The sequence below is a fragment of the Colletotrichum navitas genome (genome assembly GCF_030913465.1).
Source record: "Colletotrichum navitas strain CBS 125086 chromosome Unknown LY79scaffold_43, whole genome shotgun sequence".
NCBI lineage: Eukaryota > Fungi > Ascomycota > Sordariomycetes > Glomerellales > Glomerellaceae > Colletotrichum > Colletotrichum navitas.
The window spans coordinates 61,794-80,827 of NW_026850589.1; the positions used below are offsets into that span (position 1 = coordinate 61,794).

General features: G+C 52.1%; 7 protein-coding genes across 7 annotated transcripts; 3 read left to right on the plus strand and 4 right to left on the minus strand.

Moving 5' to 3' along the window:
- Window positions 1–205: 205 nt before the first annotated feature.
- Window positions 206–2,961, minus strand: LY79DRAFT_580947 (magnesium transporter NIPA-domain-containing protein; the record flags this gene model as incomplete). The annotated part of the gene is made up of 3 exons (XM_060560158.1): window positions 206–345; window positions 732–2,112; window positions 2,185–2,961. The coding sequence occupies 3 exons, from the start codon at window positions 2,959–2,961 to the stop codon at window positions 206–208; spliced, it is 2,298 nt and encodes a 765-aa protein (XP_060412538.1).
- Window positions 2,962–4,986: 2,025 nt separating this feature from the next.
- LY79DRAFT_558252 (uncharacterized protein) lies at window positions 4,987–5,691 on the plus strand. The gene has a single exon (XM_060558164.1). The coding sequence runs from the start codon at window positions 5,147–5,149 to the stop codon at window positions 5,684–5,686; it is 540 nt and encodes a 179-aa protein (XP_060412539.1). The 5' UTR covers window positions 4,987–5,146; the 3' UTR covers window positions 5,687–5,691.
- Window positions 5,692–6,510: 819 nt separating this feature from the next.
- Window positions 6,511–7,526, minus strand: LY79DRAFT_558253 (uncharacterized protein). The gene is made up of 2 exons (XM_060558165.1): window positions 7,198–7,526; window positions 6,511–7,136 (listed from the first exon to the last, which is right to left on the minus strand). Exons 1-2 carry the CDS (start codon window positions 7,321–7,323, stop codon window positions 6,714–6,716), a joined length of 549 nt encoding a protein of 182 aa, XP_060412540.1. The 5' UTR covers window positions 7,324–7,526; the 3' UTR covers window positions 6,511–6,713.
- A 716-nt stretch (window positions 7,527–8,242) lies between these two features.
- On the minus strand, window positions 8,243–9,548 carry LY79DRAFT_558256 (NmrA-like family protein). Its single transcript, XM_060558166.1, has one exon. It carries the CDS (start codon window positions 9,277–9,279, stop codon window positions 8,365–8,367), a length of 915 nt encoding a protein of 304 aa, XP_060412541.1. The 5' UTR covers window positions 9,280–9,548; the 3' UTR covers window positions 8,243–8,364.
- A 3,545-nt stretch (window positions 9,549–13,093) lies between these two features.
- LY79DRAFT_609921 (methyltransferase domain-containing protein) lies at window positions 13,094–14,500 on the plus strand (the record flags this gene model as incomplete). Its single annotated transcript, XM_060561931.1, has 2 exons — window positions 13,094–13,848; window positions 13,924–14,500. 2 exons carry the CDS (start codon window positions 13,094–13,096, stop codon window positions 14,279–14,281), a joined length of 1,113 nt encoding a protein of 370 aa, XP_060412542.1. The 3' UTR covers window positions 14,282–14,500.
- Window positions 14,501–15,920: 1,420 nt separating this feature from the next.
- LY79DRAFT_518468 (2,3-diketo-5-methylthio-1-phosphopentane phosphatase) lies at window positions 15,921–16,835 on the plus strand (the record flags this gene model as incomplete). The annotated part of the gene is made up of 2 exons (XM_060555035.1): window positions 15,921–16,557; window positions 16,699–16,835. 2 exons carry the CDS (start codon window positions 15,921–15,923, stop codon window positions 16,833–16,835), a joined length of 774 nt encoding a protein of 257 aa, XP_060412543.1.
- Window positions 16,836–17,319: 484 nt separating this feature from the next.
- LY79DRAFT_670927 (major facilitator superfamily transporter) lies at window positions 17,320–18,961 on the minus strand (the record flags this gene model as incomplete). The annotated part of the gene is made up of 2 exons (XM_060563841.1): window positions 17,320–18,421; window positions 18,531–18,961. The coding sequence occupies 2 exons, from the start codon at window positions 18,959–18,961 to the stop codon at window positions 17,320–17,322; spliced, it is 1,533 nt and encodes a 510-aa protein (XP_060412544.1).
- Window positions 18,962–19,034: the final 73 nt, after the last annotated feature.

Genomic DNA, 19,034 nt, shown 5'->3' on the forward strand with positions numbered 1-19,034 from the left:
TGACGATAGCTGCAGATATACAGGGTCCCATGGATGTTTTGGCAAACAACGCCCGCACAAAGAAGGCGGACACTTATCCCTCCACTGCCCAATATCCAGAAGCAAATCCCATGCGACATGTTCTCCGCCGATACGTGACATGTGGCAGGCATGAAAGTTCGATGGCGTCCCCAGTTCCAGAACACGCGGACGATAGTTCGTTCCTCTAACGGAGCGCCAAGCTCATGAAGACTTTGTATTCAGATTCAAGGCTCTTGACGCCTCGATACTCGCGTTGGTTGTGACCTCCACGGTTACGCAAGAAGAGGCACGTTACATATCTCTCCTTGGTTTCACACGGGCTAGCTACGTTCATATTCAATCATGCGTCAAAGGCAGCGAGCAAAACCTCGAAACAGAGAGGCGTGCAGATTAAGGCAATGTATGGAATTTCAGGCAGGTTTTGTCACGTGCTTGTATTTGTAGTGTATATATCAAACGGCCGGCAAGCCGACGAAAAAAGTCCGTGTTTCAAGCCACAGGCGGGTTGCCTATCCATCTACTGTACGCCTGCAGCGAGCAATCCATCATAAAGCTGCTATGTACCTACTCATCCATTATTTTTACATTCATGAAGAACACCGGGGCATCCAAGTAAGAAAGCGTATCCCATCATGTCGTAATCGGCATCGAATCGATCCAAAATCATGCTAATCATATACTTCATAGGAATGCCCCAGGCCGGCCTCCACCTGGCTGCGGTCGATGGGGAGGCGGCGTCGGTGCTTCAGACTCGAAATCAGTGTCACGGCCGTCGCTGAGTTTTCGTGGCGGGGTCGTGATACCTCGCCCATATCTCAGTGGTTGCGGTGGACTCGGGCTCGATTCCACGGGTCTTATCTTATCGTCAATGTATGGATCTTCTTCGTCCTCCTCATCGGCATCGTAGCGCCGCAAAGGAGGCATCGAGTGAGAGTCTCCTTTGACAAGGCCGAGCCGCTCCTCTTCAGTAGCATTCTTGACCTGTGGACTTGAGTAGCCGCGTGAGCCGAGACCATACCGGCTGGTCGGTCGGATATGCGACGGCTCCTCCCCCTCTTGGTGTGGTGCATCAGTGTGGTGCCTCTTGAACACGTTGGTGAAGGAAAATTGTCTCTTCGCTGAGTGGGGTGGTGGGGTGGGTGCCAGATGCGAGCTGGCACCACTGAGAGCGCTACCCCGAGATGCAGCTCGTTGGTCAGAGACACCGCCAGCGCCAGTGTACTCAAAATCGCCCTGGCTGTCAGCTGGCAAGCCATACACGTGTTCCCTGCTCTTGCCATAGTACGGAGACTGGTCACCGTCCGACTTGAGCGTGGATACGGCAATCTCTGTCAAAGGAACGGGATGCATAGGGCTTTGTATCCTTGGGTCCTGGAACTGAGGTTGGTGGGTTGACAAGACGCTCCGTGCTCGGTCGCGAATCGTGCCAGCAATGCTCGAGAGCATGCCGGGGGTTGTAGGGCGGTCATGCTCCGCCATTTCCTCTTCAGTCGGAAAGTGAGACATGCCCAGTGGCGGGTGGGCCTGGGGAGTAATCGGGGGGATCACGACCGGCGTGCGAGGGACGCCGGAATGAGGCACAGGGTAAGGCGAGATGATGGTTCCGCGGGTGCTTCGGCTCCCCACCGTCATGGTCCTGCGCCTCCTCAAACCGTCCCATTCGTACATTGGCTGACCATCCTCACTGACAGGCTCCAGAGACTCTCGTAGCTTCTCTTCATGTAACCGCTTGAACTCCTCCTCTTCCATCTTCTGTCTGGCCGAGGACAAACGGCGCACAATTGCAGCGGTTCCGCGGATGGCATCGGCTTTCGGCTCGGTTTCAGGCTGTTCCTGTTCGGCGATTGTCTGGATCTGGTTAAGATCACCAGAGAAGACGGCTGTGTCGGGCACATCCTTGGCGGATTTTGAGAGTTGCAACAGTACCACACCGGCGCAAATTGTCAAGAAACCGTTGACAACGGTGATGATTGCGGTAGGCGTGCCCTTGAATCCTCTGAATAGAACTGCTGAGGTAATGATAGTAGTACTGGTAAAGTAGACGTAGTAAGTGGGCGTAACGAGGGCTGCGTTAAACAGGTTCAGGGCTTTCTATATCGGCAGTGCGCGTCAGTCGTGTTGTACCGAGTGTAAAGGGGCAAGCAAAAGCTCGGGGGATCTTACGTTGAGGAAAATGATTTCCGTCAGCAGCGTACCAATGACGAACACCAACAGGACGTAGGTGAACCACTGGTTGAACTGAGCTTTTCCTCCGGCCTGGGCGACGATGGCGGCTCCCAGACCTTGCGTCGCCACAACACTCAAGCCTCCAACCCAACTGCAGATGGAGATATAGACCAACATGTTCTTCTTACCCCATCTCGGACCAGCGTACCATGCAGTGAGGGCGGCGCCAATAAGAATGACACCAGCATACGTCAGGAATACCGGATGAATGACATAGCTTTGCATCTGTTGGATGTCGGCGACTGCCGAGTTCTCGGGGGCATTCATGACAATGACGACGGATCCAACAATACAGAGGAAGCAAGAGACTTTGCCGACCATGCTCAGACGTTCCTTGAGGAAGATGGCGGAGAGAATGGCAGTTAGAACGACGGAGAGTGCGCCGAGCGGGGTGACGAGAATGGCGTCAGTGAAGGCGTATGCGACGAAATTGCAAACCTCTCCAACGATCATGAGAATCATGCCAGTCCACCACCAGGCGTTCTTGAGGTAGCCATAGCCCTCACCAGGGGCTTCGTTGTACTTTTCGTTGGCTTTCAGCAGACCGACTTTCTTGACCACGAAGGAGGTTCCGATGAATGCGCCCGAAGCAACGGCCAGAGCAATACCGATACCCTTGTATGCAGGCGGTCGCGTGGCCGTGTCGCCCGTAGAGCCTCCCATTCGTGCATATATCTCGTGAGCTTCCGTGAGCATCTTTGAGGATTGATCCATTGCGGAGGTCGAGGGCGCCGGGGCCTTGGTCGCCGGGTTGATATCAGGAGAGAGGAGGGGTTATCGTTACTCGAGAAGGCTGATCATTCGCGTGTTACTACACAATGAGCGGAAATCGGTTAACAGTTCCTTGTTCAGAAATTGCAGGTCCTTCGGCATGGGGTCTCGGGAGTGATGGGAGAGACGAGGGTTTGTTGATTGTGATGTCCGGGGCTTGGACTGCCGAGCGGTGGCTGGGAGGGGTTCTACTGCCAAAAGCCGGAGCACCCGAGAATGTGCGCAAAGATGCAGGATGGAGAGTAGATTTTGCAACTGGTGTGTGGTCGGAGGGTAAGGGGTTGAACACGACACCAGTGTGGGATTTCTCTTTCCTTTTAGTGGTAGAAAGTGAGGATTGTGCTCGCGAGGAGGCTGTGTCGAGACGGACGCCAATATATTCTGCTGTGGTGTGTATCGGTAAGTCCTGTAAGACGGGAACGGATCTTCGCCACAAAGCCTGCGTCAGCGTGCTTGCAGGAAGTGAGAATAAAGCAGAACTGTAGGGCGTTTGGCCGTACAGGTCAGGTCGCGAGGACGTCGACAGAAAGTAGAAATCAGGAATCCGTAGGGCACAGGCAAAGGGTGAGGGTGGGTGAGGAAGAGCCTATGCGCGAGACGAACCGCAGACAGGCGTCAGTTGTCGTTCGTCTGTAGAAACGGACCAGCAAACCGGGTGGACGAGAAGCGGATGACGGATGGCCAGACCTTGACTGATAAGTAAGAGAGGGGCCAGGAGGGAAAAAAAAGAGGGCTTTGGCTAAGACATGAAATGTGCAGCACTGAGCAGCGACAGAAACAGCAGCAGGGTCGGTAGCCCATACATGCGCATGAACATGGGAGAAACGGAAACAAGCCTGCGCAGGATGGGGAACACACACTGGAAACTGCCTAGTGTACTCAAACTACATCGTAGGTAGGTACAGTACGTATATACTGGGCATTGGACAAGCTTGCTCTTAAGCGGCGGAAGGAACCAGTGTTGGAATTGGAAAGTGCAAAGGGCCTGGACTGGGGATTGGGAAGGAACGAACACGACAGACCAGGAGCTGCTGGTCTAGAATCCCGGTCGTCAGCGTCGTTTGATTGGACGATCACGCTCGTGTAGGTGGGTAGCAGTGGGGGTGGGAATGCTTAGCGCCTTCCCGTTGCGCGGTACGCACCCTGTTCTTGGGAAAAAGGGCCAGTGGGGCCCAGGGGCTTTGCCTGCCACCTCGAAGGCCTCATTTAGGTTGCATACTCTCTATACATAGCACGTACTGTATATCCGTGAGTAGGTCAGCACGTATCGGTATGCCTTCGTTCTTCTTTTACTTCCCAATCAGGCACCCAGAGCGTTAGTATCAATGGCTTTGAAGAATAGACGCATTACGGGCGTATGTTTACATGACGTTAAAGGGCATTGAGTCATCTGTTCTCCCACCAAAGCTTAATCACATCACAAGCAAACATTGGATGAGGTTGATGAGGTCACCGATAGCGTTGTACGTGTAGTCACAACGATGTGCAGATAGTCTCCTCCGCCGTCATCGGACGCAACCCTGGGCAGTCGTCAGGGCTCAGTGAGCAATCGTTAACCGGTTGTCGTTTCAACACCGCTGCATCAGGGAAGAGCGGAGTAACAATAAAATGAATCCCCACTCGGGGATCCGAATCGACTCCGTCCCCTCCCAGGCCAGGGACGCAGAGACTTTAGATCCAGATGCATCAGACCTACGGATAACGGGTGCATGTTGACGACATCCACCAGGTGCATAAGGCAACGACATGCACATCACCAAGCTCCATCCCAGCCCATAACTCTGCAAGCTGGGAGAAGAAGCATTAGAGAAGGAACCTTCCTGTCTTTTGGGTTAGTTCCCCGGGCATTTCATACCCCACCGTACCGTGCTCGTGCTCGAGATGACTTGATACCGGCCCTGTTCGCAGTCCATCCTAAGTTTTTAACCGTCGTTTCGTATTCTTCTCGGAACATGTACTACAGTCGAAAAGGGAAAAGAAAGCAAGCATACCAGACGACAACGCAAACGGCAACCTCTCTCCAACGTCGCCCCGTCTTTGCTCTGCGACACATGTTTTGCGCAAGCAACCAAGTGCTGTCATCTCTTTCTTTGGCTCCCGTCGACACACCAAATGGGGGTGAGACACGATGCGACCGACGCAGGCCAAATGGCCTCTTCGGTCTTCACATAGTGATGGAGCCTTGTCTGTTCCCAGCTGTCACTACTGCCTGCCCCTGTATGCTGTCCCGCCACCTGCTCGACAAGAAAATGGTTGCATCAACACAAAAGCACAGCACCCGCTTCGTCGCTCAGCATCCCGGCCGGTGATGTCAAGGTCGGGCTGGAGATATGGCTTGTTGCAACGTCCTGATAGGCCCGTGTCTTCCCAACGTGCGACAACCACCCACCAATTCAGATCCTGGTCGCGTCGCCCTCGCCGTGGCAACGGAACCAAAAGTCAACCAAGTCAACAAATCCGACACCCGCACAACTCAGACTCGGTACTCCCTTATCCTTCTCCGATTTTTCCCCCTCGGGGGGAGCGGCGGCCGTTACAGCACAAAACCTCTTCCTTGATACACCAAAGCGAATACGGACACAACAATCGAGGCCAGTACACACCGCAAAATGCAGCCCATTTTCGTATCTCGCGAATGTTGGCTCCGTCTGGCAATCCTAGTGGTTAGTTCTGGGATGATGCATCGCTTTGGCTGAAATGCTTCAGCTGCGGCGGCCCAATATCGCCCCCCCTCCCCACCTCCCCCTCCGCCAGCACCATCGAGCGAGCCCCTCCCCTGGCCGCATTCCATCCTCATTCCTGTAGAGATACGTACCGCTTCGCCTCCTCGCCCACCCTGGCTACTCTCCCCCCGCTAGCTGCACAGCCCCGCGTCTCTCCTACTGCGGTCCGTATTCGTACAAGCGCCACACATTATGTCAGCACGGTACATGCCGAGATGCAGCTCGCACGAGTCAAATCCAGCCGCACGCGCCATGCGTTGGCCACGGCCAATTCAAGGGAATGTATCACATTTCCACCCTCCTGCATCTGCCTCATGTGTGAGTGTCCACGGACACATCTCTTGCCAGCCAGCCTCTGGTCTTTTCTCTTTTCCACGTTTTCAGGGTCCGGCGATTAACGGTTGGAGATGTCACCCATATGTCGCCAGACCGGTTTCGTGATCGGATGAGGGCCATGGAGGTCCCTCTCTGAGTGGCTACTGCTCCAGATCTACAATTGGCCGGCAATCCTCTGGTCAATAACCAACATGTGATGTGAGGGGGCAGCTCCGAGCCCCCAACGTGAGGCTTTGGCTTCGGCGCTACCAGCTCGGGCCTGCAGGAAATCAATGTGTTCCTTCAGAAAGGAATAGGTCAACAGCTGGTTCCTTCCTTGCGGATCACCATAAGCCACACCAGACCACCAACCACACTGGCGCATCGCATCCCGTGCTGATTAGGGACTCGTTGTCAATCTACACTGATGAACATTGCCTCAATGTTGTGATACCGCAGCACATCAAACTTTCCCGTCGTGTGTAAGTTGCCGTCATTACTGATGCGGGGTGCTTACTATTCAGCTGTGTTTCCATGAAGGATTGTGGGTTCGCTCTAAATATTCTCCCCTGCGCCGCCCTACGCATGCTTGGCCTCTCGCCTATGGCATCCTTGCTTGAGCCGCACCCGCATGCTTGGCCGAGACATACGGATGCCCTAGGTTCCCATAAGCCAGTAAGGTCGGATCGACCAACCCAATACCGGAGGACCTTGGGGATGTGATGCGCCCCCTCGTGGAAAGGTCGACCTCGACGGCCCGGAACCCATCAGGCCCACTGCTCCAGCTCTCGAAGTCTTCCATCGGATAATTCGTCCTTTCTGGCAAAGGGTTTGATGTCCGTCGGATCTTGTTTCGTGCATGAAAAGGATCTGCAGAGAGCTGCAACAGCCCGATGAGGGCTCGTGCGGGTCCCGGGACCGGCCCTCCAGAAACTTTGCTGCCGCGCCACGAGGTGTTCTACCCCGTTGCCTCCGGTTTTTCTCGGCGTTAGACACCATCAATTCATATTTTCGTTCCAATACCTCTAAATGTGTTTCAAATAGGTAGAGAAATTTTTCTTTGGCCAACATTGGACGATTGTAGGTCATGTTCCAACGCCCGCGAAGGCCTCGCTTCGGCCCGCTGATACAATGTACGAAGGCGCTCTCCGCATCCAACAAGAGACTGCGCAACCGATCTAACCGCAAAGCTGGCCAAAGTCTGAAACAGCGGAAGCAGAAATTGACAGCTCGGAGACGCTTGATCGCTTGTCGTGAGCTTGTTCATCCTTGGATGCGACCACCACGCCAGTGTCGTGATGAAACAGGACCTCAGAGTCTTACAGATTCAGATGATTACGGACTTGGGAAAGCGTCATAGAGTAGTAGGCTAGTATCTGCAAGAGCCCGCCAAAGCTTGATACCACGGAAGTACTTGAAAGGTCGCATTGCCAGGCTCATAGTGATGAAGCTATCGGTGGCAGAATTCCACATCTGCGGGCTGATATCCTTTTAGAAAGATCATAAGTTCTGGCCGCTGACCACCCAGCCCTTCTTGCTGGATAAAATCAATAACGTTGATGAGCCAGCGACTTTACTGCCTGTTCTCGGACTTTGCGGCTTCGACAGCGCCACCGTCGAGCCCCCCTTGCATTATTACGTCTATCAATGTCCATCGAAATGCCCGGATAATATATGTTATGTCATATGTTCTTCACCGGCGCCTCATTTATTTTTCTTGTCAAGTGGCTATAAGTTCACGTTTATATTTTGCTGTAGCATATAATGATGTGGACAACTCCATATGCATAATCAACGGGACGTACCAGGATCCGCAAGCAGGTGACTTCACGTTATTATGGAATTGGCATCCTTGGAGATATTTGCTGCTGCGGTGGCTTATCGTTGGCCATACAGCGGCGCTTGTCTGGCAGCAGATGACCTGAGATCTGGTCTGAGAGGAGCGACCTCGTCAGCGGTCATCTATTAGATACTGGGAGTTACGGCTTGTAGCTTCCCCCATCCACTGGACCAAACTCCGTCATAATTGAGTGTCAGCCATCTGGTGCACTTTGAGACAGCCGTCTGGGAGGAACTACTCCCGACATAAATTAAGAAATCCATCGACGCATGGTCTTGATCGGATAATTCGGACTCATCTCAGTAGTAATAAATGATGGCAAATCCACGAAGTTTCTCTAAGACGCCATACGGATCACAGCTCTGTTTTTACGAATTTCTGGACTGGCAGTGTCTATTTGCAATGTTGGGAAGTAGAAATAATTCCATAGTCAGATGTCTACTTCTGTGGGCCAATGCTCAACAGATGCTAGATCGCGCCGACGGACTTGAGCGCATCCGTGACAACCTCGTCGAATAACTTTCTCGGCAAGCCGAGCTTCTCATTCATAATAACACCCTCCTTCTCCAAGTGCCCGCCATACCTTCCCGTGACAAACCCTGTTTCGATCAACGAGAACGTCGCCGAGGCGTCACCGTCTCTCGCAGCTGACTGCTTCTCCTTGATGAGCGTACGGCTGTTGACGGTTTCCGTGGTGTACTTCACCCCTTGGAATCTCTCAATAGCTTCCAGAATCTGTTTCTGCGAGGCAGCAAAGTCGCTTAGGAGTACGTTGGTGTTCTTTGTCTCCGCCGGCGTCTGCAGAGCCTTTACTAAGCCGGTGGCTGTGTTCTCCTCCGTGGTGAATGACATCAGCCCCTCCCCATCGTCCCAGATCACGAACCGTTTATCCTTGACGTGCATCCCCAGGAAATCGTGTGCCATGCTCCACTTCATCCACATGCCGCACGAGATAGACATCCACTCCAAGACGCCCTGGTCGCCCTTTGACCGCAGGTACTCCTGCACTCTTCCCTTGTCATGGAACACGGCGTTGAGAGCCTGGGCGTCGGTTCGCATGTTGTTTAGCCCGTACTCGCTGGGGACGTAGCGTCTGACGCCGGCGGTGATGGCGGCGTCGATCATGCGGAACTGGTCGGCGACCGAGAGAGATGTCATGCAGTTAACAATCACATCCTGATCTGCAAACGCTTGCACTAGCTCTTCAGTAGGGTATGTGTCCGCGATGGTGATGGACCTGAGGTGAGATGGCAGTTTGGCTTTGGACGAGGAACGTTGGAGGAGGGTGATGGTGAAGTCTGACTGAGCTTCTAGAGCTGCGAGTACAAAGCTCCCTATTGAGCCACTGGCGCCGATAATGAGGACTTTCTTGAAACCAGACATGACTTGTACTGTGTTCAAGTTGATTTCTTTAAGATGTAAGGTATTGAAGTGATGGAGTATTTTCAAGAGAGATGTAGGGAATATGTGTAGTGTCTGGACTGCTCAATGATCTGCAAATGGTTTATGTGAAGGCTTCTTATATAGGTTCCGCTCCATATCTCGACCTACATTGTCTCAACCTATTGATTTGGTGGTTTACTTGGAAGCCTTGCTTATTCAGCTCCCGAGGAGTGTACAGCATGAACATTCGTGGCCTGCATCGTGATTTTACTCATACTGGATGCAGTAAGATTCTGAAAGAAATGCTGACTGCATCTTTGCCAACGTGAGTGTCCTAGTATCACCGATGTTTGCTGGATGGTACTGCCAAAGACTTACTAATCCATACTAATCCATTGGTTACTCAAACACCGTACATAACCCGAGACGCACCGAGGTTTTCGTGATTAGTGAACGAGACCAAAGAAGGCCTGCTTCGATAATTGTGGTTCACTGGAGTCATTTCGTGATTAGTGAACATGAAGCAAAGGCAAATTATCTCAACGACAAATCCTTGTGGGGAAGATCAGTATTGTACTACCTCAAAATGAGTAATTTGATCGCCGATTGTGTATTATTACGCTTTTCTATGAGATTTATGCCAATATACATGTGCCAATACACAGGAAAGAACTGTTTTGCATCCTGCGACAACAACCAGCATCCTTCAGTCCTTGGGTGAGGTTGATACGCTACAATTTTCCCCCGAAAAGGGCAAGACGGTAGCTTTTTATTGGGCATTTCCATCAGACGGCTGTATCTTCATAGATATAAAAGCCGAATCATTTACAAGTGACATTAATGAGATGAAATTGTAAACTTCGATATTATATGCGGGATCAGTTCTGCTGCTTTTAAATTGTGTCCGTCATGGTCTGTGGAGATTTGGGCGATGAGGGAAAAAAATTATGTTTGGTATCTGTTATAAGTGGAGAGATACCTGCTTATTTGCGCAGCACGTTTCACTGAACTGGATTATCCTGATTGCCCGTCATCTGGGCTATTAGGGATCAAAACATGACTTATACTCAACCATCTGATGATCTCACAAGGTAGAGTACACGGCATGGTACAAGAAAATTAAGGGCAAGTACGCTTATTTCTGCAAAGGCGAAGATAGGAAAAGAACACTCCAATACATAGATGAGCAATAAAGCAAGCAATGCACAGAACATATATAGATCTGTTTAGTGAGGCATGTAATTCAATTGGGATGCTTTAGTCGCAGACAAACACAAAGCAATCGAAACTTGTGCCTCGCAAAAAGCCATGTCGTCAATCATGGACAACAACTACTGCCTTTCATGTTGGGACAGGTTTCAAAAACGGCGAAACGCTTGTGAGTGCGAGAACGTCAGTTCTCAAGAGAGATGAGTGTTGTACCGGTGACCCGCATTGAAGTGTTTTCTCACGAAACAGGTTTACAATCACTACAACTTTGTTTAAACAATATTATTTTTGCAATCTTTTTATTCGCAGATGGACGGCCAGCCATTCATGGAACCCATCCCGAGATGTTATATCGATGCACCGAAACTAAGTGCGTATCGAATTTCTTCAAGATAAACCCATATGTGAGGTTGTCAGACATTTGATCTAGCAAGTGATCTGGCGGGACTTGGCAGCCTAGGGAAGAGTAATATCAGCTTCCAATTTACGGTGAGAATTTTTCCTTGTCATAAATATTTCTTGTATATAGTTTGAATTAGAATGCTGGCGGAGAAGAAGTTTTGTATTCGCAGCGCCATGGTGTAATCTTGGTGTAGAATTATCATTACCAGTTTCCCATAGTCACTGACCTACCGGTTCGAATCACCGCCGTGAAGACCTCTGAAAAGTTGCTTTGGTAAGGAGCTATGGCGCAAGAAGTCGAAATGCCGTGCAAGGCGAGCGGAAGTAACAAGGAGGCGAACCGTGGAAACGATCATGTGGGATTGGCATTTGCCACAGACTAACACCCTCTTTCACGCTTACCGTAGGCAGACTAGCTTCGAAGCATAGGGCCCAAGTCAGAGGACAAGGCTACTTGGGATGCTAATCAGATTTGCCGCAGCTGCTTCATAGGATTTGTGCAATGGCCCAGAAGGTCTCTTCTTAGGCCTCCGGCGCCTCTACAGCATCAAACGGCATCTTCATACTCAAACTCTGTTCCTCGCGCCCGCTGCCCGCTTACGTTTGGCCGGGATTTTGGAGACTGAGAGTCGGAAAAGTATGTCATCGTCAAGAAGGCGAAGCCACTTGTGAGGCGACAATACGTTACAGGCGACAGACCACTTGAGGCGCCCAGACTAGTAATGGTGGTACTATGATGCTTAAACAACCGCAATAGCAGGCACGATTGTGACGAACACCGTCACTGTTCGGGATCTCTTAGAAGCGGTGCAAGTTTCAAGAGGTTCAGACGCTGTACAGGCAACATTATGTCTGCAGAAACCCCGCCGAGCCTCAACATTGTAGACGCCGGCCCGTACTGTTCTTCGTAAAGTATCATATTCAGTCGGAGAGGCTGACTACGAATGCCTGACGGGCGCTCATCTTCTCGGATAGACTCAACAGAAACATTTTCTCCTGGACAACACTAAGCGATGAAACTGCTTCTGCAGAAATCTCGCAGATTCATACTGCAACGGCGTCTGGACAGGCCCAAGTCCCTTGACCTGTGTCGTGAATTATACTTTCGGTTGTTTGGTAAACCGAATGGCCATAGGTTCAGGTACCATCGTCATCTCGGACGATTGCTTCTTGAGTAATGTTTCTGACTCTGCGTACGTCGTTTGGGGAAAAGTATGTGAAGTAGAAGGATAAGAAGAAGAACAAAGCAGTAACAGGGAACACCATGTGAGACACCAAATATCGAGCATCTAACGTTGAACCAAAGTGGCAAATAGTAAAAGGTCATCCAGACTTCGGCGAACAGATGACATTCCAGAACTTTTCGCACCTGACTCGAAGCTAGACCGATGATGATAAGAGCCACGACATAAGAAATCAATCGACGTGACTGAACCTTCGCCACATAGCCAGAATCCTAGGACCCGACACGTACTGTATCATCCTAATAAGAGATGTAACTGTAGCCTGCAATATGAATGAGTGAAACAAGGTGAGACTGGAGACTAAAGCCACTTCAGCCTCTCGCTTCTTCGCCCCAACGTTATATGTCCATACAAGATCGGATAGCAACAACCGGCTACCGACGCCCCTTGGCATAGTGATGAGGTGAAGCTTACTACTATGCCCCTAGATAACACTGCTTTAGTGCAATTATTCTTTCTAATATTATCTAGTTGCGATGTTCACGTCGTTATGATTATCATGTTTTTAGTTAGTTAGGTGCCTACACGTAGAATTCTCATTGAGCCATAAGATGCATGCTGGCTCGACTTGAAGGGGTGCCGAGAAAAAGGACCCATCGATGAGTGCCATATCTTGAGACTTGGGATCTTCGATTAGGGCAATCAATAACTTGGTGGAATCCCTGTGGTTTGAGAAATGTGAAGGTCAAAGCTGGAATGAAGGTTGGAAACCGAGGTGAAGGTTAAAAGCTGAGGCGAAATCCAAAAGAGTTGAAGTTAAGGCTAAAACTTGAAGTGGAGGTCAAAGCCATAACTATTTTGGATTCTTAATTAGGTAACAAAGCGAATTTAATATGTGTCAGACGTGTGCTAATAAGAGCCTCGTTCGCATTATCACCCGCACCCTTAGTATTCCATTCGATATTGCTTTCTTTTCCTTCATTACACCGAGCCAGATAGAGTACTTTGAGAGATTCAAGATGTCTGCTGTTCAAATCACCGCCTCCACCACTGATTCGTTCAAGGAGCTAGAGTCAGCACTAGCTCCTTCGAATCAAGTGAAGCTTGATCTCGATCCTTCATCATGGTCGTCTGAAGCATCGTCATATGCTTCGGACAACACTTCTGAATATGCATTCAACGATAGCAGCAGCAGCAGCGATGATGAGATGCCGCCGGTCAGCACCGTCAAGGGGCTAGTTAACAACTCTATCGCTCTTCGCGAGTCCCACGACAATCCCGACAGTCCCTACTGCCTCCCCGCTGACAGCAAGGAGAAGCTCCGGCTTGATAAGCAACACAACTTCATTCGAGACCACATCTGCAATGGTCGTTTAGTGTTAGACGAATCTCTTACCCTTGAGAAAGGTGCACTCGTTCTTGACCTCGGTACCGGTTCCGGTGCTTGGGCATCTGATTTGGCACAATCCCTACCGGCTGGCGTCGAAATCAAGGGTTTTGACATCAGCAACCGTCTCTTCCCGCCAAATACACCCAACATGACATTTGCCATCGGCAATGTTCTGGACTTGCCAGATCATCTCGATTCAAGAGTCACCCTCGCGCATCAGCGCCTTCTCATTTACGCACTTCGTCGTCATGAGTGGAGCCGTGCCCTTGCCTCCATCAGGAACACTCTTATCCCTGGCAAGGGCGTTGTCCAGCTCACCGAGGTCCTCACGCCTGCTGGCAACCCTGGCGCCGCACAGGAAAAGTTCCAGGCTCTGCTCTCATCGTAAGTCTTGTTTCCTTTGGCCTGGCATTTTTTGCGGCACATCTTGCTGACAAGTCACTTTTTTTCGCCTGATAGAATTGGTCACAAGCGCCAGCTTCTTCTTGACTGCGGCGAACTTCTGCCAATTCTCCTTGCCGAGGCTGGTTTTGTCGACATTCAAAAGAGGACTATCAAGGTCCGCCTCGGTGGCGCTGGCGGCGTGAAAGGCATGAAAGCTGCTGCGTGCCGAGGCGGAGCTTTCCGCGGCATGCGCGACAGCGTTCTTTCGGACGGCGGCTACGGCATCGTCAACAGCGCAGAGGATTTTGACAAGCTCGTCAACCGTGTTGTGACTGAATGGGAAACCAACGAATGTTACGCCTTCTATTACACAATAACGGCGCGACGTCCATCTCTGGGCCTTGCCCCGCCACTGTCGCCAGACCATGCCTGAGGTCCTTAACTTCAAGCCAAACATAACGATGGCCACAGCTGCTAACGGTATTCCGAAAGCCATGTAACTTAGAACTATGTCTGAGGTTTCAGGAGAGTTGGGATGCGGTTACGTATGCTGAGGCCGAGCGGTTCGCAAATACGGGAGCTTTTCTCCTCTTACTGGGGCCTGTCATCAAAGACTTTCAGACTTTGTCTTGGGCGATCAGCAATGTTTCCGGCCATGGGATAAATTTGATAAGGAAAACTTTCAAGTAGAGTATGGAAAGCTGGCAGGCGAAGTGTGTTTGTGTGGCCATCCTCCGTGTGCTTCTAGAAGCAGGCTTCAAGGCACGTGAGAGTCACTAGTTTCGAAAATGGTTATGACTGGCTGGACTAGAAAGGGGCTAGACTCAAACCTTGCCAAACTTAATTCTAAACAGATGTTGCAAGACTAAGTTCTCCTGAAGCATGTGAGAGAATCCATATATTTCACAAGCCTAGGTGTGTGAAAAACTGTATTCTCATTTTTGTATCTTTGCTTGCAAGAAACTGAAGATGGGAGGCCCGCGAGAAGCGATCGATTCAAGCAACACTCGGATCTTGAAGCGATTCAGTCTGGTATTGAAAGTATTTTCTTCGATGAAATAATTATAAGGCAGCTCGACGGGGTTGACTTCTAGCTCAGATGCATGAAGGATAGTTGAGATGATATGATACTCTTCTTTCTTCTCTTTTGGGAAATGGTGGCTGTCCCAAAGCTGCTTCGCTTCGGACATCATTAAGAAGAAATGGACCGGCAGATGTTGTGGACAAAACGACTAAACTTGAGAAGCAAAGCGTACTTACACGGACGACGCATCTCAACGAAGGGCCGAGGTTGCCGCTCCGAACAGGGCTCTTTTGATCCTTGCAGCTTGGCAAGCTCAGAATCACCCGGAAATACATAGCTATCTCCCTTGACGCATTGATCAGTCACGAGGCTTCATCTGAATGCCGGAATTCTGTAATGTTCGTTTTGGCGTGAAGACTAGAACTCGAAGGGTCCACAGCGATGGGTGGGTTGGAGGGGTACATGTCGTCATTGAGGGGCATGCTAGAGGTGGGATTTTCAATCCCAGTCGGAATTGCGCCCGAGGAGACATTGAGCTTATAATAGGTTAGGATTCCGTATTTTTCACTCAAGGTTTGCGCGGGTATGTAGTGTACTCAGGGGATTCAGGGGAATGATTCAGGGGCGAGCCAATTGCTGGCCGACTGCGGCAAAGAACAGAATGTCTGGATTCGAGAGTTCCGGTGTGTACGTAGGGATATACCTTGACAGCTTGATGGTGGTTTTTTTTTCTTTTCTTTTCGTTTGCCAATCGGCATGTTACATCACGTTCCTACCTAGATAAGCCAGGTCACCATCTTTCGCGTGGTTTCCTCACGCACCCGAGATCCTCCCACAAGCAGGATTCCCCCACTCACTGTTGACCTCGCATTGGGAGCATTTTGATTTCGCCCCTCCCCTCCTTAATTGTTAAAACCTCGCATACCATTGTTTGTGACCACCAAACTGCAAACTCCTTACATATACCCGGAAACATTCACTTGTTTCTACCCCCCCCCCCAAGTTTACGTTTTTTCTCTCCAACACGTTCGCTTTCAGTATTGGCAAGATGGGCTCCCAAACCAGCGAAACCCCGGCGCTCGCTACGAACCCCAAGTTCATCTTCTTCACCGACTTTGACGGCACCATCACCCTCGAGGACTCCAACGACTTCCTCACCGACAATGTCGGATACGGCTCCGAGAACCGCCGCGCCGGTAACCTGCTCGTGCTCGAGGGCAAGAAGCACTTCCGCGACAGCTTCCAGGAGATGATGGACTCGGTCAAGATGCCCTTTGACCAGTGCATCGAGTACCTGAAGGCTAACGTCAAGCTCGACCCGGCCTTCAAGGACTTTTACCACTGGTGCCGCCAGAACAACGTGCCCGTCGTAATCATCAGCGGCGGCATGCGCCCCATCATCCGCGCCCTGCTCGTCATGTGGCTCGGCGAGGATGAGGTCGACAACCACATCCAAATCGTCAGCAACCAGGTTGCCGTCCGCGACGGCAAGGCCACTATCAACGAGGAGGGCGGCTGGCGCATCGTCTACCACGACGACAGCATCCACGGCCACGACAAGTCCATTGAGCTGCGCAAGTACTCGTCCCTGCCCGAGCGCCCCGTCATGTTCTACGCCGGCGATGGCGTTTCCGATCTTTCCGCCGCCCGTGAGACCGATCTGCTGTTTGCCAAGCGCGACAAAGGTGAGACTTTTTTCTCCTTTTGCTTCAATTCTTTTGTATCCTTTACCCCGCCCCCCGCCATCGCCGACTTTTTACCCGCTGGTGTCAGCGCTGCCAACCTGCATTGGCCATGGAAAAGCGACAAAGCTAACAGCTGCGCAGATCTCGTCACGTACTGCGAAAAAGAGGGCATCTCCTTTGTCACATTTAACGACTTCTCCGACATCCACGAAACCGTCAAGCAGATTGTCGAGGGCAAGATTAGCGTCAAGGACGCTGCACGGGGACGCATCCATTGAATGCTTCACAAGACGCCGGATGAGAGAGCATATAGACACACATATTCATCTAGAGGGAAAGGGGGGCGGGGATTAATACCTATATAACGAGGCATGAGGCTCAGGCAATTCTTCAATTTTTCTTCACATTAGATATAGACATAGACTGGGTCTACAGGGATATTTCACGGACAATACCACGCTGTCTTTGACGGCAAGACCAGCGACAATCGACGACGCCCCTAGCACTTCCCCAATCCTCTAGTGAAACCATCCCTTTTTGAGAAAGTTAGACTCCATGCTGCCTTGCCTTGTATCGTTCCCAAGCACCGGTTCATCAGCTTCTGTAGAAGCAACGCCTCGGGCATTACCATGCTAACATCTCAGAGGCACCTTAAGATGGGTCACATCTCAACGCAATGTCCCACATATACCGAGTCTTGACCTCTCATCATTATACAGCTCTCTCTCGTAACTCTCCTCTTTTCCCATAACCTCCTCACCCTTACTCAGACCTCTTCCTGCTGTGGGGTACTCCGTACCACGACGCCATCATGACGGCAAACAGACCAATGGCGATCGGATGCAGCACCCACGTGCCGGACGCCTGGGCGAGGATACCCGTCGTGAACGGCGCCACGGCGCCACCAGAGCTTCCGAACGCGCTGATGACGCCCATCCCGCTGGGCCTCTTCTGCCTCGCCATCCCCCTCATGAACACCGCCGCGGCGCAAGGGTAGATGGGCCCCAGCAGCAAGCCGACAATGGCGACCGACACGGCGGGCCCGACGACGTTGGGGACCCACCACACAAGCAACTGGAACACAGCGGCGCCGACCGTCGCGAGGACGACGAAGAGCTTCTCGCCCACGCGGTGCGCCGGGTGCGATAGACACAGCCGGCCGACAGTAATGCCCGCCCAGAAACCCGCCGTGACGTAGCCCACCGAGACCGGGTCGCCACCTCGCACGGTGATGAGGAAGGAGATTACCCAGCCCGAAATGGACACCTCGGCACCCTGGTACGCGAAGATGAAGAGCGCGCCCAGCAGCACAACGCGGATCTTGAGGGCGGAGAACATGCTGAGGAGCTGCGTGCCTGAGTCGGCGGCAGCGGCGGACTCCTGGGCGGCCGAGCTCCCGTTGACGAGCTCGGAGTCGTAATCCCGGAACGACCAGGCGGAGAAGACGCCGTTGAAGATAGCTAACACCAGGGGGATGACGTAGTACATGCTCCAGCGGGTGCGGGCGGCGGTGACGAGCGCTGTGGCTATAAGAGGCCCGATGGTGCCGCCGATGCCGTAGGCGCCGTGGAGGAAGCCGAGGGCTGTGGTTGCTTGGCGCAGGGAGCCGCAGAAGACGTTGTTGACGGCGAGGTTGAGAGATATGCCGAAGCCGATCATGAAGAAGGAGACGACGACGAGCGGGAAGGGCGCCTGGGCGAGGATGGGTGCGTAACCGAGGGTGATGATGGTCTGAGCCAGGGCGAGGAGGCGGGCGCGGCCCAGGCGCACGCGGAGGGACTCGAGGAAGACGGCGCCGAAGATGAAGCCGAAGGCATTGCCGATGAAGATGAGGGAGACAATAGCGTAGCCGATGTTGTAGTGCCTGTCATTGGTATTAGTCTCTCGATAAACCTTGTCACTCTCTCTTTTCCGCGCCGCTGCTGCTCGCGTCTGGCAATTGACAAGACGGGGAAACAGGCAGGCTCTGTTACTTCTCAATGTAGGGGATCAAGGCACCCGGGGCGCTGTCGTTGAGTCCGCTGCCAAAGTTCATAAGGCACGCCGCGGCGAGACGGTAGCGGTTCATGTGGGGGTCCGAGATGCTCTGCAGGACCTCGAAGGCAGGCGGGCTCGAGGGCCGGCTCATCTCGACGTCGGTTCCCGAGGTGGGCGGGCTGGACAGAGACACCGACTGGGCCCGCGGGGAGCCGGGGATGCCGGCGCCGGTCTTGTCGGCAGCGGCCCTACCGTTGCTGGGGTTGGTATTGAGACGCGAGAGCTCGATCGACGACCCGTCGTGCTGAGGCGCGCCGGGGTAGGTTCGCGGGACGGCTTTGGCTGGGGCTGCTGGGAGGAGAGGGGCGCCCTTGTTAAGCTCGCGGGACTCGACCTCAACCAGGGCCTTGAACATCGTTACGTCCATTGCGGTGGCAAATGGAAGAAGCAGACAGGGGAGCCCAGCTCTAGAGCGAGAGCACAGGTGGGAGGTAAGTAAG